This window comes from Stegostoma tigrinum, chromosome 30 (genome assembly GCF_030684315.1).
Source record: "Stegostoma tigrinum isolate sSteTig4 chromosome 30, sSteTig4.hap1, whole genome shotgun sequence".
Lineage (NCBI taxonomy): Eukaryota > Metazoa > Chordata > Chondrichthyes > Orectolobiformes > Stegostomatidae > Stegostoma > Stegostoma tigrinum.
In genome coordinates, this window is record NC_081383.1 from 18,225,084 (window position 1) to 18,252,975 (window position 27,892).

General features: G+C 36.9%; 1 protein-coding gene across 4 annotated transcripts in view; it reads right to left on the bottom strand.

The window, feature by feature from the left end:
• Positions 1–3,974: 3,974 nt before the first annotated feature.
• LOC125465703 (AN1-type zinc finger protein 5-like) overlaps positions 3,975–27,892 on the bottom strand; it is a 29,430-nt gene continuing 5,512 nt past the window's right edge. The window contains exons 2-7 of one of the 4 annotated variants that reach the window (XM_048559442.2): positions 22,719–22,897; positions 16,842–16,913; positions 15,124–15,241; positions 14,026–14,126; positions 12,943–13,059; positions 3,975–10,709 (exon numbers count right to left, since the gene is read on the bottom strand). In XM_048559442.2, the coding sequence (XP_048415399.1) occupies positions 10,561–10,709; positions 12,943–13,059; positions 14,026–14,126; positions 15,124–15,241; positions 16,842–16,913; positions 22,719–22,869 (708 nt within the window). In that variant the 5' untranslated portion in view covers positions 22,870–22,897 and the 3' untranslated portion in view covers positions 3,975–10,560. Of the gene's footprint in view, positions 10,710–12,942; positions 13,060–14,025; positions 14,127–15,123; positions 15,245–16,841; positions 16,914–22,718; positions 22,898–27,892 lie in introns of all 4 variants that reach the window. The other 3 variants (XM_048559441.2, XM_048559444.2, XM_048559443.2) reach the window with 3 other exon arrangements.

The window sequence follows — 27,892 nt, forward strand, 5'->3', positions numbered from 1 at the left end:
TTACAGCATAGTGGAAGCATTCAAAAATATTACATGGTTGCCACCTCAGAATACCATCAAGATTTAATTCAGTACTCAGCTGAAAGGGTCCACCAAGCAAGACCTAATTATGTGCACTAAACAGAATTTGGTACATTTCATCAGTATGATTTTCCTCGTCATTTAACTTACATATTATAACATGATTTAAGTTTCTTTGTTTCTCAAAATGCTTTGAAAGCCATCAGTGCAATTTAGAATGAGAGCTGCCCACCTCCACAGCCACAACATCTGTAGTCTAAATCTTCAAAAGCTACTTTAGCAATAATGTTTTAAATCAGGCAGAATTTTATATTTAAGCTATTCATTTTTATTCAGAAAAGAAACTAAGAAAGAAATTGACAACAGCATCTGCAATTTCTATTCTTTGCACATAATAGAATATTAATTCCCAATACAATGTATATCTTCTGCAACACTGGCAAATAGTGTTGTCAGCAAATTCGTTTTATATTTAGAACTTTAAAATTCTTACGCAAACTTAAATGTGTAGTTGTGCTATTTTGCAATATCAAAACTTTAATGATCTTCTCTCCTCAGTGATACCAAATTTGAACAATGATGCCAGTCTTTAGTATTACTCCTGAATGGTAAGGTCAACACGTGTAGGATTTGAACACAGGTTGTTAGCAACACAATGCAGTTCAAAATAGGCATTCAGCGGACTCAGCCAAACAACCCTCAATTCATTAGTTGTGCAGCTGAGTGTAACGGTGCATGAAGCGTAAGAACTAGGAACAGGAGTAGGCCATCTGACCCCTCAAGCCTGCCTCCCCATTTAATATCATGTTTGATCTGAGACTCAGCTCCACTTACCTGCCCCACTCACCATAACCCTTAATTCCTTGACTGTTCAAAAATTTATCTAGCCCTGCCTTAAAAACATTCTGAGGTAGCTTCAACCACTTCACTGGGCAAGGAATTCCAGATTCACAACCCTTTGGGTGAAGATGTTCCTCCTGACCTCAGTCCTGCATCTGCTTCCCTTTATTTTGAGGTGATGCTCTCTAGTCCTGGTTTCACCTGCAAATGGAAACAACCTCCCTGCCTCCACCGTATCTATTCCCTTCATAATCTTGTATGTTTCTGTAAGATCTCCCCTCATTCTTCTAAATTCCAATGAGTATAATCCCAGTCTACTCAGTCTCTCATCATAATCCAACCCTCTCAACTCTGGAATCAACTGGTGTTAAGAGGTGTTTTGTGCAACTGAACAAAGTTGGAGTTCAGAAAACATAGCAGAAAAGGCTAGGTGAAGCTAATAGTCTGTGAAAAGTTGAAGTTTTGCCTAAGAGTAGTGTTGGAGTGCAGTTTCCAGAACACTTGGAGAGCAAAGTCCAAATTGGGAGAGTAAGCTACCTAAATATGAGCAATTATTCAGATGGTCAACGATGAAACAGCTTTTGAGGGAGCTTGAAAGCTAGGTCTTCAATATTGAATTGGAATCCCTTGTAGAATCTTAATTAGATTTTGAACGCCACGGAATCTTGCGGCTTTATTCTCTTAAGTGCCTTGAATCTCACCTTTCAAACTTTTTAAAAAGTTTGACTGTGCCTAGTCAGATCTCAACATAGATTTAGTGATCTAATCAAGGCTCAGAACACATTCAAGTACCAATTCCTTCAGACCTATATATTTATACAAAACCAAATTTTCACATTAGAAGACCCAAGGTCCTTGTCAATTTGGTTTCCAAATTAATAGCTTTAGCAAAGGTGATTTTAAAACAAAAAACACAAATTTGGACAATATTAAAAAAGGATATTATGGCATTTGTGCTTAAAAAGCAATGTCTTGTACAGTAAAACACAATTATGCAATTAAACTCCTTTTATCCAGCTACAGAAAGCAAGATAATCAAACATTCTGAGCATTCAGGCTGTTTAGGTGAAACATGCCATGTGAAAATAACAGGCAAATTGAGAGGTGCCTTGAATCACATAAAACTGCCCTTAAGATAGAGAAGTGGAGTCAGGTCAGGAACGGGGAAGTCTAGTACATCAGCCATCACTTTATATATACATTCAAGACCAATTCTATGTTCCTAGTTAATTTATCCAGTAACATCAAATTGTTATGGTCACAGAAATTTGAGGGTGCATGCATGAGGATCAATGGTCGGCACAACATTGTGGGCTGAAGGGCCTGTTCTGTGCTGTACTGTTCTATGTTCTATGTTACTGAAGCAATTGTATATCAGTTAAAATACATCTCAAAGCACGCTTGCTTTTAGGTTCAGCAAGGCTGATTTTGTTAATACTCCCATCCCGTTCATGGTAACTTCCTTACACTGAGAAATTGAAAAGCAATGAGGCTGCGGATGGACTTGGTAGTAAAAGAGGAAACACAATCCACAGCTCCCATAGGTTCAGAATCCAAATCTGCAAGCAGTGAGTGAGAAGTGAAAAGTCTAAAAAGGTAAACTGCGGAAAGAACAACAATAAATAAAAAACAAAAAGCGGTACAGAAGGTAGCTAGTTGGCCCATCATATTTGCATCAGATGACAAACACAATTTTGGGCAAAAACAATAATGAAAATCAACTCATAACCAAACGTTCAAAAGGACTTTATTTTAAATCAAAATCTTTGTGATATCAAATGGGAACTGTTGGAAAAAGTAACAAACTGAGAAAGAAATGCAAAGTCATTGCTCTGTTCTAAAAGCCAAACCTTATCCAGTATTTTGTTTAAAACTTCAGAATGTACTCCTCCTGACTGCCAATCTTTACTGTAACAGTCTCTATCACAGGCAAAGCACTTTTGTAGCTTCCTTGTTTTCCTCATCTCCCAATCAACTCATCCAATCTACTCCACTTCCTTCTACAAAAATATCCAAGTCACAATTTCCTTAAATCATAGTAGCTGAACATTTCAATATCTAGAATTTCTAACTTGAGCCTCCTTTTAAACATACTTCTTGGTTAAGTTTTTGCTCATCAGTGCCAAAATCTTACATTGTTTGAAGCCAAATTTTGCTTCATAACAGGCATGTGCAATGCTTTTAAGTTTTATAATGATAGAAGAATAATTTAAATAAAAATGTTTACTCTTATTGAATCACTGAAGTCTCTACATAACTTGTACACAAACTCAAGTTTGTTGCTAAACTGTGCAGTCATTGAAGACTGTTACCCATCTGGGAACTTGGAGGTAGAAATGGTACTGTACTTTTTAGCAAGCCAATTGAAAGCTGAACGCAATGTTCTAGCAGGCGTGACCAATTGAGCAAGGATATTCATCAACAACTGTGAAACAGATAGAATTCTAAAGCTGCATAACAAAATTTTTACATCAACGAAGCACTTCATTGAGTCAGAGTGCAAGGTATTATTGGAAGTATACTTAATTGGCCTAGCCACTGTTGAACATCAAGTTGGATTTATGTAGGTAATCTGCCAACATCCACAGTCTATCAGAGGAGCCTTCATGCCTGCTGCTAAAAATGGTAGTCATCACATCAGATCTGCTTAAAATCACCATGGAGCCAAAACGTATATGGTCAATGTGTCACGTCCTTGTCCAAGTAACTGAACATTGAAATCACTAATTCTCTAAAATAATTCCCAACTCAAGTGGGAAATGCAATACTTAAGCGTACCACTTTCTACTTATAGATCAGTAAGCAGTTTGTGTTACCAAGATCACACTCCTGTCCAATAACTTTTGGTTTCAGTTACACCAATGGTAAATTCATACATTTTGTATGTAAATAATTAAAAAGCAAACTTTGACAATTCACTCTCCTCCCTTAGATCAGGCCTAAGGTTTTCTGGGAATATTTGATAATAGCATCGAATGGATTGAGCCTTTAGATGTTCAAGATGCTATGACTTTAATTTTAGTACTTTAATTATATGGCCATTAACAAGTAAAAACAAACTAGTTGCAATTTTCTTGCAGACAAATGGGGAAATAAAGGAACTATACATAGTGTTCATAACTGTACAATAGTTTATTTACACATTACAACATTTCCAAACACAAGCTGAAACATGTATTACTTGAATATAATAAAAGTGTGCTCTGTACAAATTCAAAATCCTAGAGTTGTAGTGACAATTAATGTACAATAAATGCAATGTACTGTAAAATAACTAAAGAAAATGCAGTGCATGCAGCAATTAAAACCAGAAGCTTGTTGAAAAAATAGAACTTTTAAAAACAGGGTACTCATGAAATGTAGTTTTATTTATTGTTGCTTAGTTATGAGCTGGCAAACAAAATACAGTGATATTTTGCCACTGCCAGACATCACCAACTAGCTTTTGCAGAAGGAGTGCCAATTTTCACCAATAAATATACAGATCCATTTCCACGTTCAAAATGGTCACAGAAGCTTGGTTCCATTTTGAACATTTATTTATGTGACTCATCACAAAAAAAAACTACTCATCAAAAAAAAACTTGCCTCAGATTCTGTGACTGGGAATCTAACTAGCCAACATGCAGTGCGCCTCTACAACATTAATATTCCTATCAAGGAGCCAAGTACAGAAAATCAACTTGCTTTTCACCCAAGCCCTTTTGAATAATATGAAGTACAGAGGAAAATCGAATCAGGCAAGTTCTTAAGAACAATGAACATGCCACAAATATTTCATTTGCTAAATTTGCCACATTTTATCACAGCAAAAGGGAACACTAGTTCAATTCAGTGTTGTCTCCAAGCCAAGCTAAGTGAACGCATGAAGTGTCCAGACTTCATTACTAATCAGTTTGAATTGGTCAGCATAGAAAAGCAGTAGGTATTTCTTCCAGCACTGTCAATCTAAACATGGAAAAGATTCTAGTAAGACAATTTGAACTTCAACCTTTGAAGATTCTTAGGCATGTACTCACATCAATTCACTTCCACTGCCATGAAGCAACTGCAATTAAAATTCCACTCAGAATCTAGCCTTCAGAAGATCATACAGACTCATCGATGTTAGAACTTGAAAAATACAAGGAACTGAAATAAAATTCTATGCAGAGGTGTTAAAAAATGCTGCACCTAAAATATACATGAAAACTACTGTCAATGTTAACACATGTCTCAAATTATATACTAAGCAATATGGATAGCACTTGTTAGGTAAAATTAACCACAATACGATTTATGCAGCATGTACATAAATCAGGGATTTCAGAAAAGCTGAAAAATGTTTCAACAATTCCTAAAACCCAAATTTTCCCCAAGAGTATTTTGGTAACTTTGCATAACATAAGTTTCAATGTACAATATGTAAATTTCACACCCTGAACAGGTGTCTGACGGACAGGTATGTGCTTGTATGTCCCTTACTCAAAATAACTAGAATTTTAAAAGAGAATCTGAAACGTAACCATGTTGTGTTTGACAAGATTCTTTAAATTTTTTTTAAATGCAAGGGCACTGCATTTTGAGTAAGTACTTGCACAGATGCTTGGCAAAACAGCACCTTTCTGAATTTCAAACTCAACAATTAGATAACCAAGTACTTCACAGTTTCAACTCATTGCATGAATCGGCAGTACGGAACAGTTTAGTAAACGAGGGTAAGATCTCACTATATTGCCAGTATCTATCATTAACAACAGTTTTAGTCACTGGAAAATAAAATTTAATGCAAGTCTCAAATTCAGCAATTGAATCTTTCCATGAATAAAATTCCATCTTCATGTCAGGCAAAGACAGGTGGCCCATTTCATTTTGCATTTAAATGCAAAAATACTAACAGCTGCAGGTTCACTTTTTCTAAGCAATTCCAAAAAAAGCTCAGAATTCATTTACATGCATGGGGGCAAGCTCATTTACCAAAAGCTATTCTTAATTTAATAAGTTCCAGTAAGCAAATTAATAATGCAAGTGTATGAAAAGTTCAGCAACTTTTACTATTTCAAGAAGATTGTCAAAAAATTGGCTCCTTTGTTGACCTGACTGCATAATTACATTACTTAAGAGTGCATTGTAGAAATCTGTGTATGGAAAGACAGCTATTAAAAAATGCTTCTTTTAATTAAATACACATCATTCCACTACATCATCATATAATTCATTATTCTGAAATCTTCACCAGGTCCAAATGGCCATTCCCAGACAGCTGAAGGAGTGACATTACTGAATGCCCTGTGGCAGCAGGTGTATGGCCAGAAGGCAAGATGAGAGGGAGAAGAGAAGACAAGGCAAGACGACAGGGAGAAGAGAAGACAAGTTAGAGATCGAGAAGTGGGAAATGAAACAGTGGCAGATAGTTAATCACGGTGGAGTGCGGAATTTGTTAAAACAGCTTTCCAACAGCAGAGATAATAAGCAATGCCAACAATGGAGAGAAATTTTTTCCCCCCCTCAAATGAATGTGGATTCTTTTAGAGTCTTTTAGGGGATGGTATGATTGCATTAGGTCAAAAGACTGAAAAAGCAGGTTATAGAAATATCTGAAGAGAAACAACAAGGGATTATATATCTGAAAACTATAATTCTTCATAATTTGCAAGTCAGTTCCATACCATATTCTGATATTAAGACATCCAGCATATAAAACAATATATCACACTAAGTAATTTTCAATGAGGAGAAAAGGGCACATTAATATTTTTTAAAAAGATACAGACCAACAAAAATGATGTTCATTATGACATTTTAGCAATTCCTGATACTGACAGCTTGCTGAACTTTTATACATTGCCAAATTATATTTAATTGCTAAGAGGACTAACTTAACAAGAACAAAGTCAGGGAGATAGGCCTATTCAAACTGAGAAGTCTACGGAGCTGGTCAACACTTGTGATATCAGAAAACTCATTCATTCCAAACCCATTCCTGGACTGCAACACAATTTAGGCCGACACTGCAAGGGAATGCAGCACTGTTGGAGAGAATATCTTTTTAAAAAAAACGATCATGAACTGCAACTCCAAATGCTAGTCTCCAGTTCAAGTGGACATTAAAAATCCTATCCACATTTTGAAGACAACCAGGAAGCTCTTTCCATCTTCTGGTCAATATTCCACTTAAAATCATCTCTGCCTCAAAACAAAAACGGTTATTCATCCAGCTGCTGTTTGAGCGCATCTTCTTTCTGGAAAGTTGCGAATAAGCAAGACAATCACTTCAAAATGTATTTTATTGCACGTAACGCACTTCAGGATGTTCAAGAGCAACAGTAAAAAGGTGCCATGTACAGTCTTGGATTTAACTGAACTTAGTTCAAACTGTAACTGTGCTGAACAAAACCTCTGTGCAGTTTTATTAAGATGCTTTCTTATTACTGGAAAATACATTTTTCAAAGAAAACAAAAAGGATCAGACTTAAGTTAAAAGTCTCTTTTTCATCATTGGTGCCACAATTAAACAAGAATTGTGAATTAACTGACTGGTACTTTGATTGGCTAAGATTCCTTTCAAATTTAATCTAGTTTGCATATGCAACATTCATTTTGTGGATGGACAACATCTTCAGAAGTTCAGAGAGGATATATATAACCAAGTTGCTTGATAACACCAAGTCCAATTAGGTATTGGAAAATGAGAAAGCAGTACAAGAAAAACAAAATAGTTAAAAAATGTGATTAACAAGTGAGTGTCTACTACATCTGTTCACAATCACAATGCACGTGAAACACCCAAAAATAAGCGGGCTCAGAATTTATAAATTATACAGTACAAATATAATTTGTTTAATCAGCTTTTAGAAGCTTGTTGAAAGGTTACTTCAAGACAGACAACCTCTTACATTGAAGCAAATTCGCTGATTTAAAATGAACGAGTCATAATAAAACTTGGTGGTTGGTTTGTATTCTTTAATTTTCTGTAGAGTTGACTTGATATGATACTGCCACCATCCAAAAAAATGAATATTCTTTTGCAAAATATTACATCTTCATAATTCTTTTAAAAATGCACGATGCATTTGTAAAATCTGGAGGTACGACATACTTGTATGTAATTCCCAACAAGTATAGCTCTATTGCACGGTGCACTAGTAGTAAATGTCAATAGTAGTGCAATGGGGTTGCTTTTAAAACACTTAACCCCATCACACCAAAAATGTGCACCACTAAAATCAGGTCACAAAGTTTTGTAGGAGTATCCTGGATTGCTGGAGACAAAACCAAAAATGGACCGAATAAAGGTTGTCAAAGAAACCGGTGTCCAAAGTGATCCCCTCAAGTTTATATATCACCAGAACCTTAAATTGGGATGAAAGAGGTGACATTTTACAGCAATTCCATGAGACTGAAAAGTTGCAACTTTGAAAAGGGGCGGTGCAATACTAATCTGATTTAATGCATTCCTATAATACTGTAAATACATTTAACATTAACCAACTTTGTTAAGAAGCTGCTTTTTATTGGTTGCATTTGGCAGTTTAAAATAAGTCATTTTGATTGGAGTACATATTTCAATTGCATAGGAGCTATAGTTTGTTTTCAAAAAAAATTAAGTGTTTCACCTACTTAATATTGCTGGTGTGTATTAGAGTACAGTAGATTTAGATTTGCATTCTTCTCTAATGCATTGAGAATCCAGCACAAAAGGCCAACAAAATGTAAAGTCATTTTATGCATTTGATTCAATAAAATTGAAGTTAGCTGTAAGACTCGTGAAGGAGGGAATCTGACCAAACCACAAAAACCTTTGCAATTTGCTATAACATGGATCTTGTGCAGCTTAAAACAGAAGTATATTCTATTTAATTGCCCCATAATCCTAATTTGGATAGAAAGATATTTATAACTTACCAATATGACCATCCATTTTGCTTGGAGGTTCTAGCCACACAATAAAAGTTCTGGGTTGCTTTGACCTTTAATGACATCCTACTAACCATCATGATACCTTGGATTATAACAATTATGGCCACTTCACAAGAATGTACTTCCATTTTAAGCAAACAATGAATTTGACAAATCATTCTCAATGGGATTGCAAGAGATCAGATTTTGACACACAAAGTTGGAGGTTGGGTCAACATTTCAATTCAATTCCCCCATATTTTCATGTATCCAGATGAGCAAGCAACAGCTGATACAATGCTAACAGATCAGTCTCTTGGTTTGGTGCAATACACAGTGAAAGGCTACAACTGGAGCGTGTGCATAACATGTGGTCAAAACTTCAGAAATCCAGAGCTAAACTAACATAACTAAAACCACAATTCAAGCAAACTACAATATATTATCATTTATATCATACTTTCATTAAGGAGAAAGGCAGAAAATAATGGAGGGGGGAAAAAAAAAGCACACAACTAGCACCCAAAGCACTCAGTCATCAATACATGTCTTCCACCACATCCCTTACCCATTTACAAGTTTAAACTGTACATTGTTACAAAGTGAATAACTATCAAAGCAGAAAAAGCTACTAAAAGAAAACTGGTAAAAGACTGCAACACTGCAATTTATTTGCACGTAGCTCAGCTTGAAGTGTGCAGTGAACCGGACCACACCCGAACCAGTGTCACATCTCATTAGAGGCAGAATCACTTTTTCTTGCTCTGATTTTGGCTCAATTTAAAATAAATCTGGCTCCAATAGAACTAATGCTATTCATTCAAAATTCATTAAAGACCATTTTGATAATACTGAAAAGGTCAAACTTTTCAGGCCTGGGTAGTTTTTTTCCTGTCATTTTAAAGCCATGGTGTGGAGATTTCCACACATATGTTTATATTAAAAAGGTAGGTTGTGTTGTATTGATATAATCTATCACAGTAAACCCAGGACACAGCAAACTAACCAAAAAAGAGATACTGTCCCTCTGACTTGTCTGGGTAATGACCCCTTTGGCTAACTTCCCACTTGCCCTAAATACCCATAAAAAAATACCTTTTTAGAAATTGTGTTATGAATAGCATTTCTATACTTACCTATGTGAATGCACCTTTATTTGACCTAAAAGCAGCCATGATACACAGGACAGTGTATGATATTTGCAATTTTTAGATTTTAAGATTAACAGAGGTAAATGAAATCAGTTTATTGGATTGATTTCAATATCTTCTCTTGTATACCATGGTAGCTTCTAAGTCCATCATTCATTCTCAAGCGTATTGCACAACTCCAGATGCGTGCAATATATCGATAATTACCTGAGGGGAAAAGAGGTACATATCACCTAGATCAAACACACAGAACAAGTTCACAACTCATTTAAAAAAAATGGAATATGCCAATGAGGTCATTACTCAAGTTTCTGTAAAGGGGCATAGGTACCTACAGGCACATAAATGGGTACACTGGCCTGGTTCCCTGCAGACTTGATCTCAGTAGATTACTAAGACAGAAGGCACAGTCAAAAGGCCCCTGCTGAGAAAGGAATGCTCATATGGTACAGTTCACCTTGTTCCTTTGCTGGTTAAGTTTCTATGCTTGATAATACAGTTTTCTTCATTGTACCACAAAGCAAATTTCCATCAGCAGCAAGCCATTGACTCAACCATCTGCCAATCTCATGCCTATTTGTTTGCACAGAAACAGGTTTTGTCTTAAGCCGGGCTCTTCAAGATACCATGTTCAATTTTCCCACTGAAAGTCTTGCTACAATACAGCAGTTCATAATTTCTGAATTTTTTCAGCAACCACAATGGGATTCTCTTTCCTGATCTTCTCTGCTGCTTCAGCCTTGTAATCATAAGGACAGTTGTGTTTATCAGAGTAGCGGTGAAGTCCACAGAAAAGATTTCCACAACGACAATCAAATCCTGTTGGGACAGATGTAGGGACAACCATTTTAACAAAAAAAAAAGCAGCAACTTGGTCTTCAGTTTAACAGTTAGTGCTATTATCTGGCAGACAATGGGAGATGGGATACAAAAATACCTGCTTACTGGAGAAATGAGTTAAAGACTACACTGCTGGATATCTGAACTGAAAAGGTGATTGTACCAGCTGAGCTTACTTGTCAGCAAAATGGAAGAAAGGAAAAATTTCTCGATTTGAAATTTCTCATGTAGATATTGAAGTTCAAAGTTATGCAATAATAGTATGAATATTCATTTAACTTGTATGAGTCAGGGTGTTCCTAGACCCTGTTAGCAAGGAGACACTTATTTTGAAAATAAGTAAACTTACATTCCACGTTCATTAGATTGGGCTGATTTATTTCAGGAGCATGGTCAGCGTGGAGGAGTTGAACCAAAAGGGTCTGTTTCCATACTGTATGACTTAGTCAATAAATATTTGTGCATGAAATATTAATTTTGAAGTTGTGTGTCTATGGAATAGCGATGGTGTCTTCCTTAACATAGAAGGCAGTTCTAAGAAAGAAAGGTTTAGAATGGTGTGGCTAAACAAAAGCTTCTAGTAAAAAGATCAGCTTTTAAAAAAATGCTTCAAGTGGACCAGGACACAATCACTGCAGAATTACAGAATTGTTATGGTGCAGATGGAGGCTGTTTGGTCCATTGTGCCTGCAATCCAGTTCTATTACCTACTGGCAATCACCTGCCTTTTTCCTCATATCCCTGCGTACCACTTCTATTCAAATAGCCAGTCCTGAATGCTATCTACAAACACTTCTCAATTTGAACCCAGAATTCTCTCAATCCTCCAGGATCCTTGAAATAACCAAAAAGAACAATTACTGATTTTATGAATTCAGTACCATCTCCTATGTATTTGTAGAACAAGAATGAGTATCACACTTCATCAACTGCCTCTTAAAGGTCAGGCATATTGGTTGCAAGGTTTAAAAAAACACCTTAAGTACATGTTATTCTGATTTACCGCAGCCTTAATTCTTTCCAGAGGAAATTTTGCGACAACGCGCGAAGAGAAGTATGGATAGACACGTGCAATTTCTTATTTTAGGGCTGAACAATTATTAAATGCTGTTTCAGTAGGAGAAACAAGCAAACACCGCTCACCCAGAAAAAAAAAGTCAATGTTATTCCTCTACTCATATCAGAAATATTTTAAAAACTGGAGGGAAAATGTTTCCAGTATTATGAATGTACACAAACAATAAAATTTCTTTTTATGTTACACAGAGGGCTTTGGTCAAATTTAAGCTATATCCTGGGCTACAAATTATTTCAGGAGGGGCTATTTTAACAAAATATTTATTTAAAGGCAGGTCTATTATAGACAAATTTACTAACCAAAAATGTTTTGTTTTATTTTCATGGGATATGGATTTTCACTGACAAGGCTAGCATTTGCTCGCCACCCCTAATCGTCTGTATACTGAGTGGCTTGCTCTGCTTTATTGTGGATGTAGATTCATGGCTAGTTAGATGAGGGTGGCAGATTTCCTGTCATAAAAGGACAACAAACCAGCTAAGTTTTCAATGACAATTGACAATAGTTTCTTGGTCACAACTACAGACTACTTTCATATTCCAGGATTTATTATTCAAATTCAAATGCCACTAACTGCTGGAATGGTACTTTAACTCCACTTGATGTGGGTTCAAAGGGCTGGAGTCAAAAATGGGAGAGAAAAAAATCTGGGTGTGAGTGGATTCAATTAAGTTATTTAAACACAGCTTGAAAAGAAGGAATATATACAGAAATAATGACTTATGTTTCATCCTGTAAAAATTTTGCAAGGATGCACCTAAGTATGAAAATTTCAAATGTTGACACCACCATGGACACAGTCAGGGTTGTACAGCATGGAAACAGATCCTTTGGTCAAATTTGTCGATGCCAACCAGATATCCTAAATTAATCTAGTCCCATTTGCATTATCTTTATGTTGCCTGAATACTGGTACAGAAAATGCTACAATGCAATGCAGGAATACATCTGCATGTTAACTAAATGGTATCCCTTCTTGAGGCACCTTACGCAGAAAACAAAGACAGCTACAGATTAAAAAGGTTAGTGCAAAGTCTCAGCCCTTTTCAGTACAAGGAAATATTTTGCACCTATATTTAAAAAATATTTATCTTCTGTAACCCCTAAATCAACTTCAAATGACAATATCCTTACCAGTTAATCCAACCTTCTTCCTGCAGGTGAAGCATCTATTCTTTTTGGGTTTTGACTTTTCTAAAACCTTCTCCTCTCCTTCTGTGGAACTTTCTGTTGGTTCCACATTCACAGAAGCTGGAAATACAATATCCAATAGAACAGGTTTGTTCCTGTGATGAATGCTTGCAGAATAATCACAAGAGATTCAGAGGAGAAAATGATGAAATACAAGTTCTGACAACTGGATTTTTTTATTCTCATTGTTTGGTTATTAAAAAAGAACTTACTTCATACTTTTGTAATTCAGAAATACTGGTTGTTTAGATTCAGGATGCTCAGTGTGCAAAGATTAGTTCCATAAAACAGCAATGCATTTGCAGAAAAAGATCAAACAGAATGAACTGCACACTTCCAGAATAAGATCTACAATATAAAATCAGCTTTAGCTGCTGAAATATTTAAAAACAACACCATTGCTTACTAAAATTACACCAGCACTAAAGGGTTAAACTTCAAGGACACATTGCATAGACTGCACTTTTCTTGTCTCAAATACAGAAAATTAATAGATGATACAATTTAGATATTTCAGATGATCAAAGAGTTGATAAAGAGAATCTTACAGCAACTTTTGTTTTTGTTCTTAATAGAGAGAAATTCTGATGGAGATGTTGAAAAACAGGGGGCATGAAGTTGAAGTGAGACTTCAACCACTCAGGAGTGATCTCAGGACATGCCCTTTCACAGAAAAGTAATTGAAAATATCAAATATTCTCCCTCTCAGCTCAACTGGGAATCTGAAAAACTGAATTAGTAGATTGTTCTCGAAAGGCTAGTAAAAGTGATAGAACCAAAATGAGAAGTTTAATTAAAATACAAACAATTATTTGATTCTGTCATTTTGAACACCATAAGCAGATTAGATGAGTATTTCCCTACTTACTGAATCTTTTGCATAAATATAGACTGATCTTTAAGAAAAAAATCAAAGTGCACCCGCCCAAGCTTATTTATGCTTCTCAATACTTGTCATTCATTCTTTCCCTGCTCATTCATACCAAGCGCTGCAAGGGGATTCTATCTTAGAGGACAAAAACCAACCTGATCCAGTAACAACTTCAGCCTTTAGAGTGCCCTCAGTCTCGGTGCTCGATTCATCTTGAGAGATGCTCATTGCAGTCATCTGCTGTGTTACTGGAGTGCTAGGAGAGGATTATAAACGTTTTGTTTTATAAATATGTCATCAAGAGTAGGTACCCTATTATATTAACATACATACAGATTGTAAGGATAATGACCTTTTCTTTTACTCCTTCCTAGAATATGGACATCACTAGCAAGGCCCCAATGGTCCTTGAATGTATCATCTTGCTAGGTCATTTTAGAGGACAATAAAGTGTCAACAACATAACAGTGGATTTTAAGTTACTTGGAAGGACACCAGACCAAGTAAAAATGAGATTGCATTTCCTGAAGATCACTGGTGAAGCAGATGGGTTTTTAACAATTATAGTTTTACAACTGCCATTACTAAAGATAGCTTTCAATTGGATTTCATTAACAAAATAACCTGGTTGCTAGGGTGAAATTTCAAACAGCGTCTCCAGAGCACTGGCCTGGGCCTGTAGATTATCAGTCTAGTGACATTACTACTAAGTTACCATCTTCCCCAGTACTATCCAACATTACAGGTATTTCATGAAAAATCCTCAAACGTGAGATTAAATTACTCCTACTTATTATCCTTCAGATTTTCATGTATAATTTTTAAAAGTTTTATAAAATACACCAGGAACAATGAAGGAGACAGAATGTAAATATAAGAACACCCAGGAAAAGTATGCAAAGGAAAGCCTGAAACCTGATCCATTCATTCACTAACTGCATTAGACAAAATACTTTAACCAGCACAGAACTGACCCATACCAAACAGAAGAACCACGGTTGGTTCACAGCCAGTACGGAGATACAGCCTAGAACTCTGTAGCCGGTTAAAATAAGGAGCTATAGTTCATGCTGAGAGACAGGAAATCTAAGCTATCAGGTGCTGTAAGATAACTGCAAAATCATATTCCAATACTACTAAGTGTCTTCAGGCAGGGAACACAGAACTGGAGTGATTAGAAACTAAAACTTCTAGAACTGTCACATTCTTGTTCCAACATAATCCAATTCTATTTTCATAAATGATAGACATACCTAGTTTTGGCAGGTGTAGTATTCACAGAGGCTTCTGTAGACATTTCGGGGTTTCCTTCTGTGCACTGGACAGGGATGGACTCTGTACTTGAACTGCTGTTACTACTGACCACACTAGCTGCTGGTGGGAAAAAGAATGCAAACTCATACAAAACTCAGGTGCTTAGGAAATTTCTAAAATAATTCTGCTACGGCATTTAATTAACTTTAAGACGTAATATTGAGATTTGAGATTTAAGTACTAATTGTTACATTGCAGTTTTATACAAAATGTTCTTTTTGGTCAATGCTCATTTGATATTTTTTTGAAGTGCAACCTGAACAGAACTTGAACCAGAATTTAAGAAACATGACAAAATGGTCAAAAAAAAGCATTATATTTACATATGTATCTAACCATTGCTCATGCAGGGAGCATAAGCAATTCTACATCCTGAAGGAATACAATAAAAACAATTTCTGAATTTCTATTACATCCTGGCAAACCTACACTACAGTTTAACGTAGCTTTCTCTTCTCACCCAACGTACTAACTTTAAAAGTGAAAATTATCATAAACTCATATCTTAATGCTTAATATTTGAAACAGTATCTTTCAATGTAATGAATTCATCCAGCAAAGTGCCAGTTGCACAAGCTAGAAAGATCCCAATTTGACTAACAGCAGGTGCAAAGTTAAAAGTAGTAATATTAACAATGCGACAGCTGAGATTGGTTCCTCTGGACAAAATGAGGAGGAAAAAAATGTAGCCATGATGATTTCTGATCAATATCTTGCAATGTCTGCTGAAAATGCCACGTGCATGCATATCGGGGCAAAGACAGGATTTGATACTGCAAAGATACTTGCACGTCTTTCTTCCCTTTTCAAGCAGTCAGAACACAAACACACACTCTTACCCAGTGTCACCATTTTCAGAAAGAAATAAAAGAAAACGACAAAGAAAAAGTGCATTAACAGAGAATGATCTTATGAAGTAGAGTTCCTCAATGCATGTGCATGTCACAGTCTAAGTGCAACACTGAAACCCATTTATCAGGAAATGCAAAGATAGAACCAAAATCTAGTTAATTGAGGAAAAAAGATACGGCCAAAATATACCAAAGATAGATATAAATTCCTGATTAACCAGTCTATTACTTGTGCACCCTAATATTAATCTGCAATAGGACTATGCTATTCAAGAAGTGGATGGGGGCAATATCTAGGATGCTGTTTATGGGCCTAAGCTGTTTTATGGCTTTTTGTTGTGCAGCCTACAAAGCTAGTGTAAACTCCTTTCTATCATGTGTACAAATGGACTCAACTTCATAGTTCTTTAACCATCTCAAGGCCGATCAAAAACAGAGTTAATTTCTTGCTCATATGATAAACTGAAATAAGCTTGCTGCAATCATGCAATCCTAAGAATCTTTTTATTATGAATCTGGACATCACAACTATTCAGGTTCAATAAATAAAATGATGAATTGTATAAAAAGGTAAATACACAGTTTTGTGCAACAAAACAAGCTTTGTAAGCATGTCTTTTGTTGCATGTTTCGGTGGAAGATGACAGCCTTTCAAAATACTATTTAGTTTCTCTTAAAAACAATTTTCAGGAGGCAACGTATTTAAAGATCAGAGTTTACAGAAAACACTAGTTCCGCCACATTTCTCAGATCAGCCTCACTTCCAAAACATTATGGCTATCATACAAGTCTCAAAATTTTCTTACTGTGTTCCACAGGTGTCATATGTTGCAGAGCTCTCAAAGTATATAAATCACCTGCAGGTGGCAATTTAAGACCTTAAGAAAAAGAAATAGGGTATTCAGCCCTGCACATGATGATCATGGCTGATCAGACACTCCCACATCTACTTTCCAGCCCTTTCCCTATACCCTTGATTCCTCAACTATAAAGAATCAATCTCAGCCTTTATATATTATTTTTTAATAAGGAATCCACTCCCCAGCACTCTATGACAAGGAGTTTCCCAAGATACTCACCCTCAGAAGAAATTCATCTCATTCTTAAAAATGATGCCCTTTAATTCCAAGGCAAAGCCCTCTGGTCCTAGATTCTCCCACAAGGGAGAAAAAAATCTCTTAGTATTTATACTGTCAAGAATCAAGAATTTCACATATTTCAATGAGATCACCTCACTCTAAACGCCAGCGAGTACAGTCCCAACTTGTTTAGACTTTGCTTGTAAGACATTTCCTCCAACCCAGAGAGCACTCTCGTGAACCTCTCTAAATTATCTCCTATGAAATAATATCTTTTCCTTAAATAAGAAAACAAAAATTGCTCTCAATACTCCAGATATGGTCTCACCAACACCTTGTATACCTTCCCTACTTTTATATTCCAACCCCTAAAACATAAGGGCCAATATTCCAGTAGCCTTTATTACCTGTGCACTCGTTCACAAAACACAAACTAGCATGCAAGTACCCTCAAGTTCCTTTGGATCACATCTTTCTGCAGATTTTCTGTTTAAAAACTGTTCTTTTGATCTCCCTTCCAGAATGAGAAACTTCACATTATCCCACATTATACTCCATTTGCCAACTTTTTGCCCACTTACTTAACCTATCAATAACAAAAAACAAACAAGCATTGATCTTTCACAAATTACCTTGTAGAGACCTCATTGTCAGAACTATTCATAGCTGGGAGACCAACTAAGTCTTATAAAACAAATCTTAATTTTTTTTTGTAAATCTGCAATAGTAAATAGGGGAAGGGTTTTTAAAAATGTTTAACTGAGTTCTGTCTCTTGGTTAAGTTTTTAAAAAATATAAGCAGGTCCTAATTTATTCCAGAGCAGTAAGACTGTGCCTTTTTCTGGGTCTATTGATTATTAAGATGCAGTGATGGCCTTTAGTAATGACGCGCTCTTCTTGTCAAATGTGGGAGATTAGGCAGAATTTCAATGGTCCAAATGATTATGTCTGCAGGAAGTGTATTCAATTGTGAACCTCTCAGATCAGGTATAGTGGCAGTTACAAACAATGAGGAATTTACAGGTGCCAGGGGTGTGATTGATGGCAGTTTCAGGGAGGTAGGAAAACTGCAGAAACAGTCAGGTAGATGGATTACTTCCGGGAAAGGTAGGAGTAGTAGGCGGTAGTGCAGGAGTCTCTGTGGCTATCCCTACCTCAAACAACTCTCTGCTCTGGAGAATGCAGAAAGTAATGGCGTCTCAGGAGAACGTAACACCGACAGCTAGGTTTCTGGGACAGAGACTGGCTCTGCTGTAATATGAGATAGTGAGAATAACAAAAAGGCTGAGGCTGGTACAGTTGAGAAAAAGGAACAAGTCAAACAGGAGCAAGGCAGAGAGTGAAGCAAGACTGATAAATAAAACGGCATTTATTTCAATGGCAAGACACTGGGTAGGTAAGATGGATAAAGTCAGCCATGGTTGGCAACATAGGACTTAGAAAATCACGACTCAGGGATGGATAGGACTAGCTGCTAAATGTTCCAGAGTACAGATACTATATGAGGATGCGGGGGAAGCAAGAGAAAAGGGAAGGTGCATTTTTGGTTAAGGATAACATTACAGATGTGCCTACGGAGAATATTCCGGGTAGTACATCCAGTGAAGCTATTTGGATGGAACCGAAAGATAAGAAAAGGATGATCTCCTTATTGGGATTTACTACAGATCCCCAGTCAATTGAAAAGCAAATCTGGAAGGGGATCTGAGTTATCTGTAAGAATTATAGGGTTGTAATGGTAGGGGATTTCACCCTACTAAATACAGACTGGGACTTCACCTCTGCAAATATAGACTGGGACTGCCATAGTGTTAAGGGCTCGGATAGAGAGGAATTTGATCTACCTACTAGAGAAGGAGTTAAACTTGATCTTCTCAAGAAATAATGTAGCACAAGTGACTGAGGGGTCAATACGGAAAAACTTTGGGGCTAGTGACCATAATTCTATTAGTTGTAAAATAGTTATGAAAAGGATAAACCTGATATAAAAGTTAAAGTTCTAAGCTGGAGGAAAGCCAATTTTGACAGTATTAGGCAAGAACTTTCAAAAGTTGTTTGGGGCCTGCTATTCACTAGGTAAAGAGACAGGTGGAAAGTGGGGGTCCTTCAAAAATGCGGAGATAACGAGAGATCAGAGACCGTACATTCCCATTAGTGTGAAGGGCAAGGCTGGAAGAAGTAGAGAATACTGGAAGACGAGGGAAATTGAGGTTCTGGTCAAGAAAAAAAAAGTACGTCAGGTATAGACAGCTGTGATCGAGTGAATTCCTAGAACAGTACAAGAGCAGTAGGAGTTTACTCAAGGAAAAACAGGAGAGTAAAAACAGGGTAAGATTGCTTTAGCAAGTACGGTTAAGGAGAATCAAAAGAGATTCTACAAATAAATTAAAGGTCAAAAAGAGTAACGAGAGAGAACAGGGTCCCTTTAAGATCAACAAGGTTGCCTACGTGTGTAACCACAGAAGATGGGTGAGATACTAAATGAGTATTTCACATCAGTGTTTGCTATGGAGGGGTCCATGGAAGATAGAAAACATGGGGAAATAAATAGCGACACCTTGAAAAGTGTCCAGATTACAGAGCAGATAGTGCTGGGCTTCTTAAAATACAAACAAACAAAAATAAGATAAATCCCCGGAATCTGATCAGGTGCACCCTATAACTCTGCAGGAAGCTAGAGAAGTGATTGCTGGGCCCCTTGCTGAAATATGTGTTAACAATAGACACAAATGAGGTGCCGGATGACAGGGGGTTAGCTAATGTAGTGCCATTATTTAAAGAGTTGGTAAGGAAAAGCCAAGGAAATATACACTGGTGAGCTGTTGGAGGGGATTCTGAGGGACATGATTTGCATGCATTTGGAAAGACAAGGACTGATGAGGGACAATCAGCGTAGTTTTGTACCTGGGAAATCACGTCTTACTAACGTGATTGAGATTTTTGAAGAAGTGACAAAGACGATTGACAAAGGCAGAGCCGTGGATTTCATCTAAATGGGCTTCAAGAAAAGGTAGACTGGTTAGCAAGGTTAGATCACATGGAATACAGGGAAAGCTAGCCATTTGGATACAAAATGGCTTAAAGGTAGGACAGAGAGGGTGGTGATGGAGGGTTGCTTTTCAGACACAAGGCCTGTGGCCAGCAGTGCGCTGCAAAGTTCAGTCCTGGGTTCGCTGCTTTTTATCATTTGTATATTCACATCCAGATCATTTATATAAAGGTACAGTTAGTAATTTTGCAATGACACCAAAATTCATGGTGTAGTGGACAAAGAAAGTTACCTCAGAATACAAACGTGACCTTGATCAGATCAGCAAATTGGCCAAGGAGCGACAGTTGGAGTTTTATTTAGATAAAAACATGGTGCTGCATTTTGTTAAGCAAATCAGAGCAGAACTTATTCACTTAACTTCAGGTTTGCGGACCATTGCTTGGGATGCAGGTTCATACCTCCTTGAAAGTGGAATTGCAGGTAGACAGGGTAGTGAAGGCAGCATTTGGCACACTTGCCTTCGTTGGGCAGTTCACTGAATACAGGAGATGGGAGGTCACAACGCAGCTCTACGTAATATTAGTTAGGTCACTACTGGAATGCTGCATTCAATTCTGGTGTCTTGGCTGTAGGAAGGACGTAGTGAAACTTGGTTGAGAAAGGATTACAAAAGTTTGTTGCCAGGGTTGGGGGGTTTCAGCTACAGCAAGAAGCTGAATAGGATGGGGCTATTTACTCTAGAGTTTTGGAGGTTGATGCTAATAGAGTTTTATAAAATCGTGAGGGGCATGGATAGGGTAAATGGACAAGGACTTTTCCTCAGGGTAGGGGAGTCCAAAACAAGAGGGCATAGTTTTAAGGTGAGGGAAAGATTTAGAAGGGGCACAAGGGCAACTTTTTTCAGAGGGTGGTGTGTACATGGCATGAGCTACCAGAGGTAGCGGTGCAAGCTGGTACAATTACAAGATTTAAAAGGCATGTGGACAGGTACGTGAATAGGAAGGGTTTAAACAGGAATATGGGTCAAATGCTGGCAAACTGGCTAGATTAAATTCGGGTATGATTGGCATGGACAATTTCTGTACTATACATCTATGACGAAATTGTTTATATCTTTGTTGCAACCTGCTTTTCTGCTTTTGTGTCATCCACAAATTTAGCTCATGTAGTCATTTCCTTCCTCCAAGTCAGTAATATACATTGTAAACAGTTGAAGTCCCAACACTGTTCCCTACAGAACACCACTGGTCACAGGTCACCAACTTGCAAAAGTACCCGTTAACCCCAATTGCTGTTTCCTGCCCTTTAGCCGTTTCACTATGTCAATATACTACCTCAAACAATGTGGGCTTCCCTTTTTCCTTTATTCTTGCATTTCATGTAAAAGATAGATGCAGATTGAATGCTGTGAACAATACATTAGCTGTGCTTCATCAGGCTAACTTTCACTCTGGTCCCCCAGAGAGAAAGCTAGGCAGCTACAGCCGAATTCCAACACAGATTCACAAGTATAGCAAATAAACCTGTATCTGGATGGCAGGGAACAAGACAAAAACAGAATCTAGCTAGCTGATAAGTACTGCCAGTAATTTCGATCCAAGACCTGGCCAGTGGGAACCAAACAGAGCTAGTTCTCGCCCGAAAGATAGAGTACTAAATTTCTACTCTTAGTTCAGGCACTTAAAATGTTAACAAATTGAAAAAAGGGTACAAATAAAACTTCTGCCAGGAAAATTATTTGCAAACCTTGGGTTTAATTAATGTATGTCTTTACTCCAGCCCAAACACAAAAAAACCAAGAAATCATTGTACATACAAGTATACAAAACAATATTTTTGGTCAAACTGTATCAACCAATTTTAATACCCCAAAGCAAACCTACTTTTTAGGTACTGCTTTAAACAATGTATTCTGCCAATTACACTCAATATTCACCTTGTGATTCAGGCCTTGAAGTTAGTTTCAAAAGAACAGATTAATGAGCTTGTTCATCAGTCCAGAAGTCAGCACTGTTATGTTAAGTCGTAAAAAAGTGTAAGGGGAACAACCACTCACTTTCGTTAGATTCACCCTATTTAGGGTGAAGTTATTTTTTTAAAAAAAATACGTGGTGTGTCGCTGAAAGTAAGCTGACATTGTAATCAGGGCATCTGGAATATGAAGAGAGGATAAACAATGGTGCGTTTATCACCTCAAAACAAAAAACAGAAGAGAGACAGCATTGGAACGAGAGAGTTGGGAGACAGAAAGGAAATGTAGAACAAAAATAAATTTTAAATTATACAGAAATTAACTACAACTTGAAAAATTTAAAACATGAAATTTCAACAATTCAATGCATTTCATGATATAGCAGAGAAAAATACAGTTTGCATAGAGCTAATGGCATACTGACAGAACTTGGAAAACATCTCCGAATTCCTCAACCTCAACTGCCCAGTTTCTGTAGTCTTCAGAAATATCATTATTTGGCAGAAAATTATGTCAATATATTTTTCTCGTTGGCTCATCACACATGTATGAAGGAAAATTACTTGGAAAAGCAGAACTTTCCCCCTCCCATTTGGGGAAGTTTCTCATGGTGTTCCATTGTTGAACCTTCCTGACTCACCTGGTGGGCTCATCCTTCCACTGTTCTGCTGTCTCTGTAGATACTCCTTGTAGCAAACTGAACACATCCCATTGGTTCGAGGGTTGCCATAGAAACCACAGCCAGTGGTACACAGCATGGGCACCTGTGTTTGATTTGTCTCTTGAGCCATCCTGGTTTACATATACCCAAAGTACAACCTGTAATTAGACAGGAAAGGTCGAACATTACAAAATGTATTAGAATTACACCACTTCATTTTTTACCATCCATTATCGATTCCTTATACGGTGACCTCCCTTGGTGTGGTACAATCCACTAGAAGTATACAGAAATTCTATTTGAGAAAGTTTTTGAAACGTACATGAGTAGTTTTACAAGTTGTTTTTCTTAACACAAACACAAACAATCTCTTCTCATTTTGCTCAACAGCAAGTGCCACTCAAATAATTAGGAAAGCTGATTTGGGATTATTGAGCTGAATTTAATCATTGCAATGTCAAAATTTATGGACACATCTCGTTTCTGTAAAAGAAACAGTGTCAAGTTGAAATTACATAGATGTTATGTCCCCTATCCTTTTCAGGTGAGCTCAAAGACAAGTGTCTTTCATTATGACTGGACTTAAAAATGTTTTCTTAATTTTGTTTATTTAAAGACTGCTGGCTAAATATTACATTAGTAAAACCTGCTCTCTTGCATCAAAACATCTTTAACAAATCAATTCACAAAAACTTATCCGCTGCAGAAGTTCCCAAATTCAGTCACCAATGAGTTCCATTTTACATTCAAGCCTCAGTCAAAATCCAACTCAAATTGCTCACCTCCAAAACGATAAAACCACAACGCTCCATGGTCATTCATTTGATCGCCGGGGAAAATCCACTACAGTATAGCATTCAACAATAGAGATAACCCAAACTCTAGGTTTAACCATTGATTTGTACCAAATCAGCTGCTCTTAGCTGACACAACTAAGGTGTAAAGTTTCTGCTCGCACTTGCCAATTGGCAATTGCCATTTGTGGTGTTAGGAGAGATCATTCCACAGCTAAACATTACCAGCACAAAGAACACACAGCAAGATAACCCAAAAGGGGAAAGGAGGGAGGAAGGAAGGTACCCCCATGGAGAAACTAAAATGGGCAAAGAAACATTAGAATTTCTTTGAAAAGGTCTCTTCTGACATAAAGCAGGTGCTTTGTTGCTTAAAAAAAGTTTAAAGGTTTCAGAATTGAGCGCCAAAAATGTTATATGTGCATTGACATAAGTTTTACATTGAGCTGGTTACTGTTTTCAAAACATTAGCACTTATCACAACAGCATCACAGTGGTGCTATATGCAATCAATTCATAATCACTAGCATTCTGGACAGAACATGTTCAGTTACGTTGTTGCCAAAATGAGTCACATTGACTTACATCAATCCAGTGCCAAATGTATCAACTGCAACAGAACATTAGCTTTTAACATTGGAAAATTCTTCCAAAACATCTCAGATGCTATTTTACTCCTGCTAAATTTCATACTCCTAAGTAAAATCAAAGTAATATTGTTCCATTTAAACTACGCCCAATCTCATGATCCTGGTGTTTAGCAGTTCCCAGAATCATCTAAACAAAAACTTTGAAACACAAATATATTCTCCATAAATATAGCATTTACAAAAGGTTTAAAATTTAGTCCTCCCCAAAGCAATGCTCTAATAACCTTCTTCCTCGAAAAAGCCAAAGTGTTCCCTATTTTGACAAGAGACTTTTATTTCCCTAATAATAAAACTAGAGCAATTCCATGGTGATTATCTCCATTATCTTTCCTCTTAGAGAAGATAATGAGCAACCAAGTCAACAGAAATTCCATATTCTCCATTCTAAAAATCTTCACCCGAAAACTCCCTGTTCAAAGAAGCCTAGTGCAGGTTACACCTCTTGGTCAAATGTTTATTCCTCAACCAACGTGGTTAAGTAGAGTAATTATCTATCCACTTACTGTTTGTGGGGAACTTATACTCACACTGGCAGTCTCATCTGTCTCCGTCACCTATGACTAAACTTTCTGCTAAATACAAGAAACAGATTTCTTAATTCAGAATGTTTTCATTATGGTAGGTAAATTGAAATAATATGAAAGCATCCTCCAAGACTGTTCAATTAAAATGAATATTCAGAAGTATAGAGAACGAATTTTCTAGGATAAAAAAAACTTGCTTTGAATTAACTGCCTGCTGGGTTGCATCACTAGTCTTTCAGGGGCAACTAAGTATCTTACATATTCAACTTCTGCAAAGACTCTGAATATGCTTCCTCTCCCTAATCAACAACATTCAGGCAACATCTTTTCATGTTTGCTATCAGTGGCCCAAGTCAGTCCATCATATTTGACCGCAACTTGGGATTTGCCAGCAATGCTTGTGCCCAAGTCAAAGAAGCTCTTAACTAAAGTCAGCATCCTCAAAAAGTGTCAAAATCAAAAGAACTGCTGATATTTTCTAGCACAAAAAGTTTTACGACTGACTTCACAATTCACCTACAGGATCTGAGAGAGAACAAAAGACACACAGAAGCATGGAATCAGTGACAGCAATTTCTGTAATTCCACATTTCACTGTGTGTACAGATTCTAGAAATAGTTTGCTGTACAGGCAAACACTAACTGGCTTATTGTTACTATGCAAAATGGCAGAGGTAAAGTCTAAATTAATTCTAAATTTAGAACTCAGCAATTTTTCAAAAGGACTTTACTTGACAGATTTAGTCTGCGACTTACAGAATCATCATAGACCTTAAATGACACAAGCAATCAACTTCAGTCTTTGGAATATCAATTATACTCAGTCAAGGAACTAAAACGAATCACCATAAGGTATAAATTGGGCACTATCTAGAGTTCTGGAAAATAACATTTTAGCATTTCTCATGCAATTCATAGTTGTTCATTTCTCTCTCCCACATAACTGATTGTGAAGTACCAAGTACCAGGCAACTGTTTTCTTTTCATGGTTAGATTTCAGGAAAAGAAGTGTTTAAAATGGGAGAAAGAAAGGAAGAAAAGAATTTACTGTGTTCAAAAGATATACTAGTTCATGCCAATCTTTATAAAACTTGCAAACCTGCAAGAATTTCAGGACTCAGCGGGAAGGCTGAATTATCACGTTAGCCCAAAAATATTCATCTGTATTAACACAGCATTTTGTGCATTGATTGAAGTATTTTGGGCAACCGGACAAATTATTTTTGAAGTGTGGGCAGGCGCTGCTAGTTTGCAAATAGCAGAATTCAAATACCAAATGACAGTAATTCACAAGCTAACACCAACTGAATTATAACTAGTGATTGTAACAGCTGTACTTTTTAAATTTATTTTTCATGAACTGTACTCGTGCAGTACTGAAGGCATGCTGCATTTTATTGCATGCTGAATTCCTGAATTGGAAATTGAACCCAGATTAGACAAATTCGTACGAGAAACAAAAAAAAATAGCATTTCTTTCTAATATGGCAACACATGAACACAGACACCAGTCCACTGGACAATTCCCACCACTGGTTGGGCCAAGAGACAGACTTTAAAAACCTCTGCTGCATTATCTTAGCAGGTGGGGAGGGGGAGGGGAGAGAATGTCTAACTGTACACTTTTCTTTCCAGTACATAATCTCAAAGTACATTAAGTATATTTGCTTGTTTACACTGAAGCCAAGTATAACTAATAAATTAATTACTGCAGAGGATGAGAGTACTCATGCAGTAGCTTGGAGAGACCAGACTGGAGTATTGTGGGCAATTTGGTCTCTATCTAAAGAAAGGCACACTTGCATAGAAGGAGGTCAGAGGTCCAAACGAATTCCTGAGATGCAGGGTATGTCCTGTGAGGAAATATTAAACTGATGGGGGTCTATGTTCTTTGGAGTTCAGAAGAATGAGAGACAAAGAGCTACACAAATGAGTTTTGGGAGCTTTGATTTCTTAACTGACATGATGGGCAACACACACTCCACATATAACTACACCCTCAAAGCCAATTTATAAAAAGAGGAAATCAGTTGGTGTGCGAAGTGGAAAAATAATTTCCATTGTAATGCTCTCTTCACTGTACATAAACAGTTTTATTCTATACACAGCTGGAGCACTAAATTTGACTTGATGCAAAAACTGCTCTTCAGTAGATAAAGAAAAATTCAAACATGAATAAAATCATCTTTTATTATTTGGCTGTTGCACCAACATAAATAATTGTTGAGAGTTTATTAAATGTGCTTACACTCCTACACGTACTCAACATACAGATAAACTGACTGGAAGGACATGTTCTATCCTTCGCCATGTTACAATTTCTTTCAGTCTATTCATTCCAACAGATACACTTTTGCAAATGAAGATTGCTCTTGAAAAAGTTTCACAGTGAACTGTCATATTTGACAATTTCTTACAGTTAAAAATGAAGATTCAGGTGAGATTATAGAAATCATAGCATGTTAGTTGAGATCCATTGCTATTGTTTATAGGTTTAAATATCATTTTCCCAACATCCTATTTTAATTTACAGCATTCCTAATAAATTCCCAAGATTTTAACAGGGTGACCCTGGAAATCTTATACAAGTAGAGCACAAACTGCAGCAATGTGTTGATTATAGTCACTCTTCTGCGGTTTGCCTCCAGCAGATTCACCTCTTAAAAATTTTGCCAAACAGGCAGGTTTATTGTCTTGGGATTCAAATGTGCACAATGCTTTAAAAGTTATATTCAGTTACTGAAGAAGTGCAGTTGTTACTGCCAATCTGTAAAATAAACAGAACAGATTAAACCCAATTTCAACGATAGAAGCACATACATACCAACTTGAAGCCAAAGACAGCCCTTTCAACACTGCTCCACCCCCACCCCTCCCAAAAAGCAGCTTACCAAGTACTATGATAATAAAATGTGAGGCTGGATGAACACAGCAGGCCAAGCAGCATCTCAGGAGCACAAAAGCTGACGTTTCAGGCCTAGACCCTTCATCAGAGAGTACTACCCTCTTTTTGTAGAGTCAGAAATATACAGCACAGAAACAGATCCTTTGGTCCAACTCATCCATGGCAACCAGATATCCCAAATTAATCTAGTCACATTTGCCAGCATTCAGCCATGTTCCTCTAAACCGTTCCTTATTCATTCACCCATCTCGGTAGAACCCCTAATTGTTGGACAGCACAG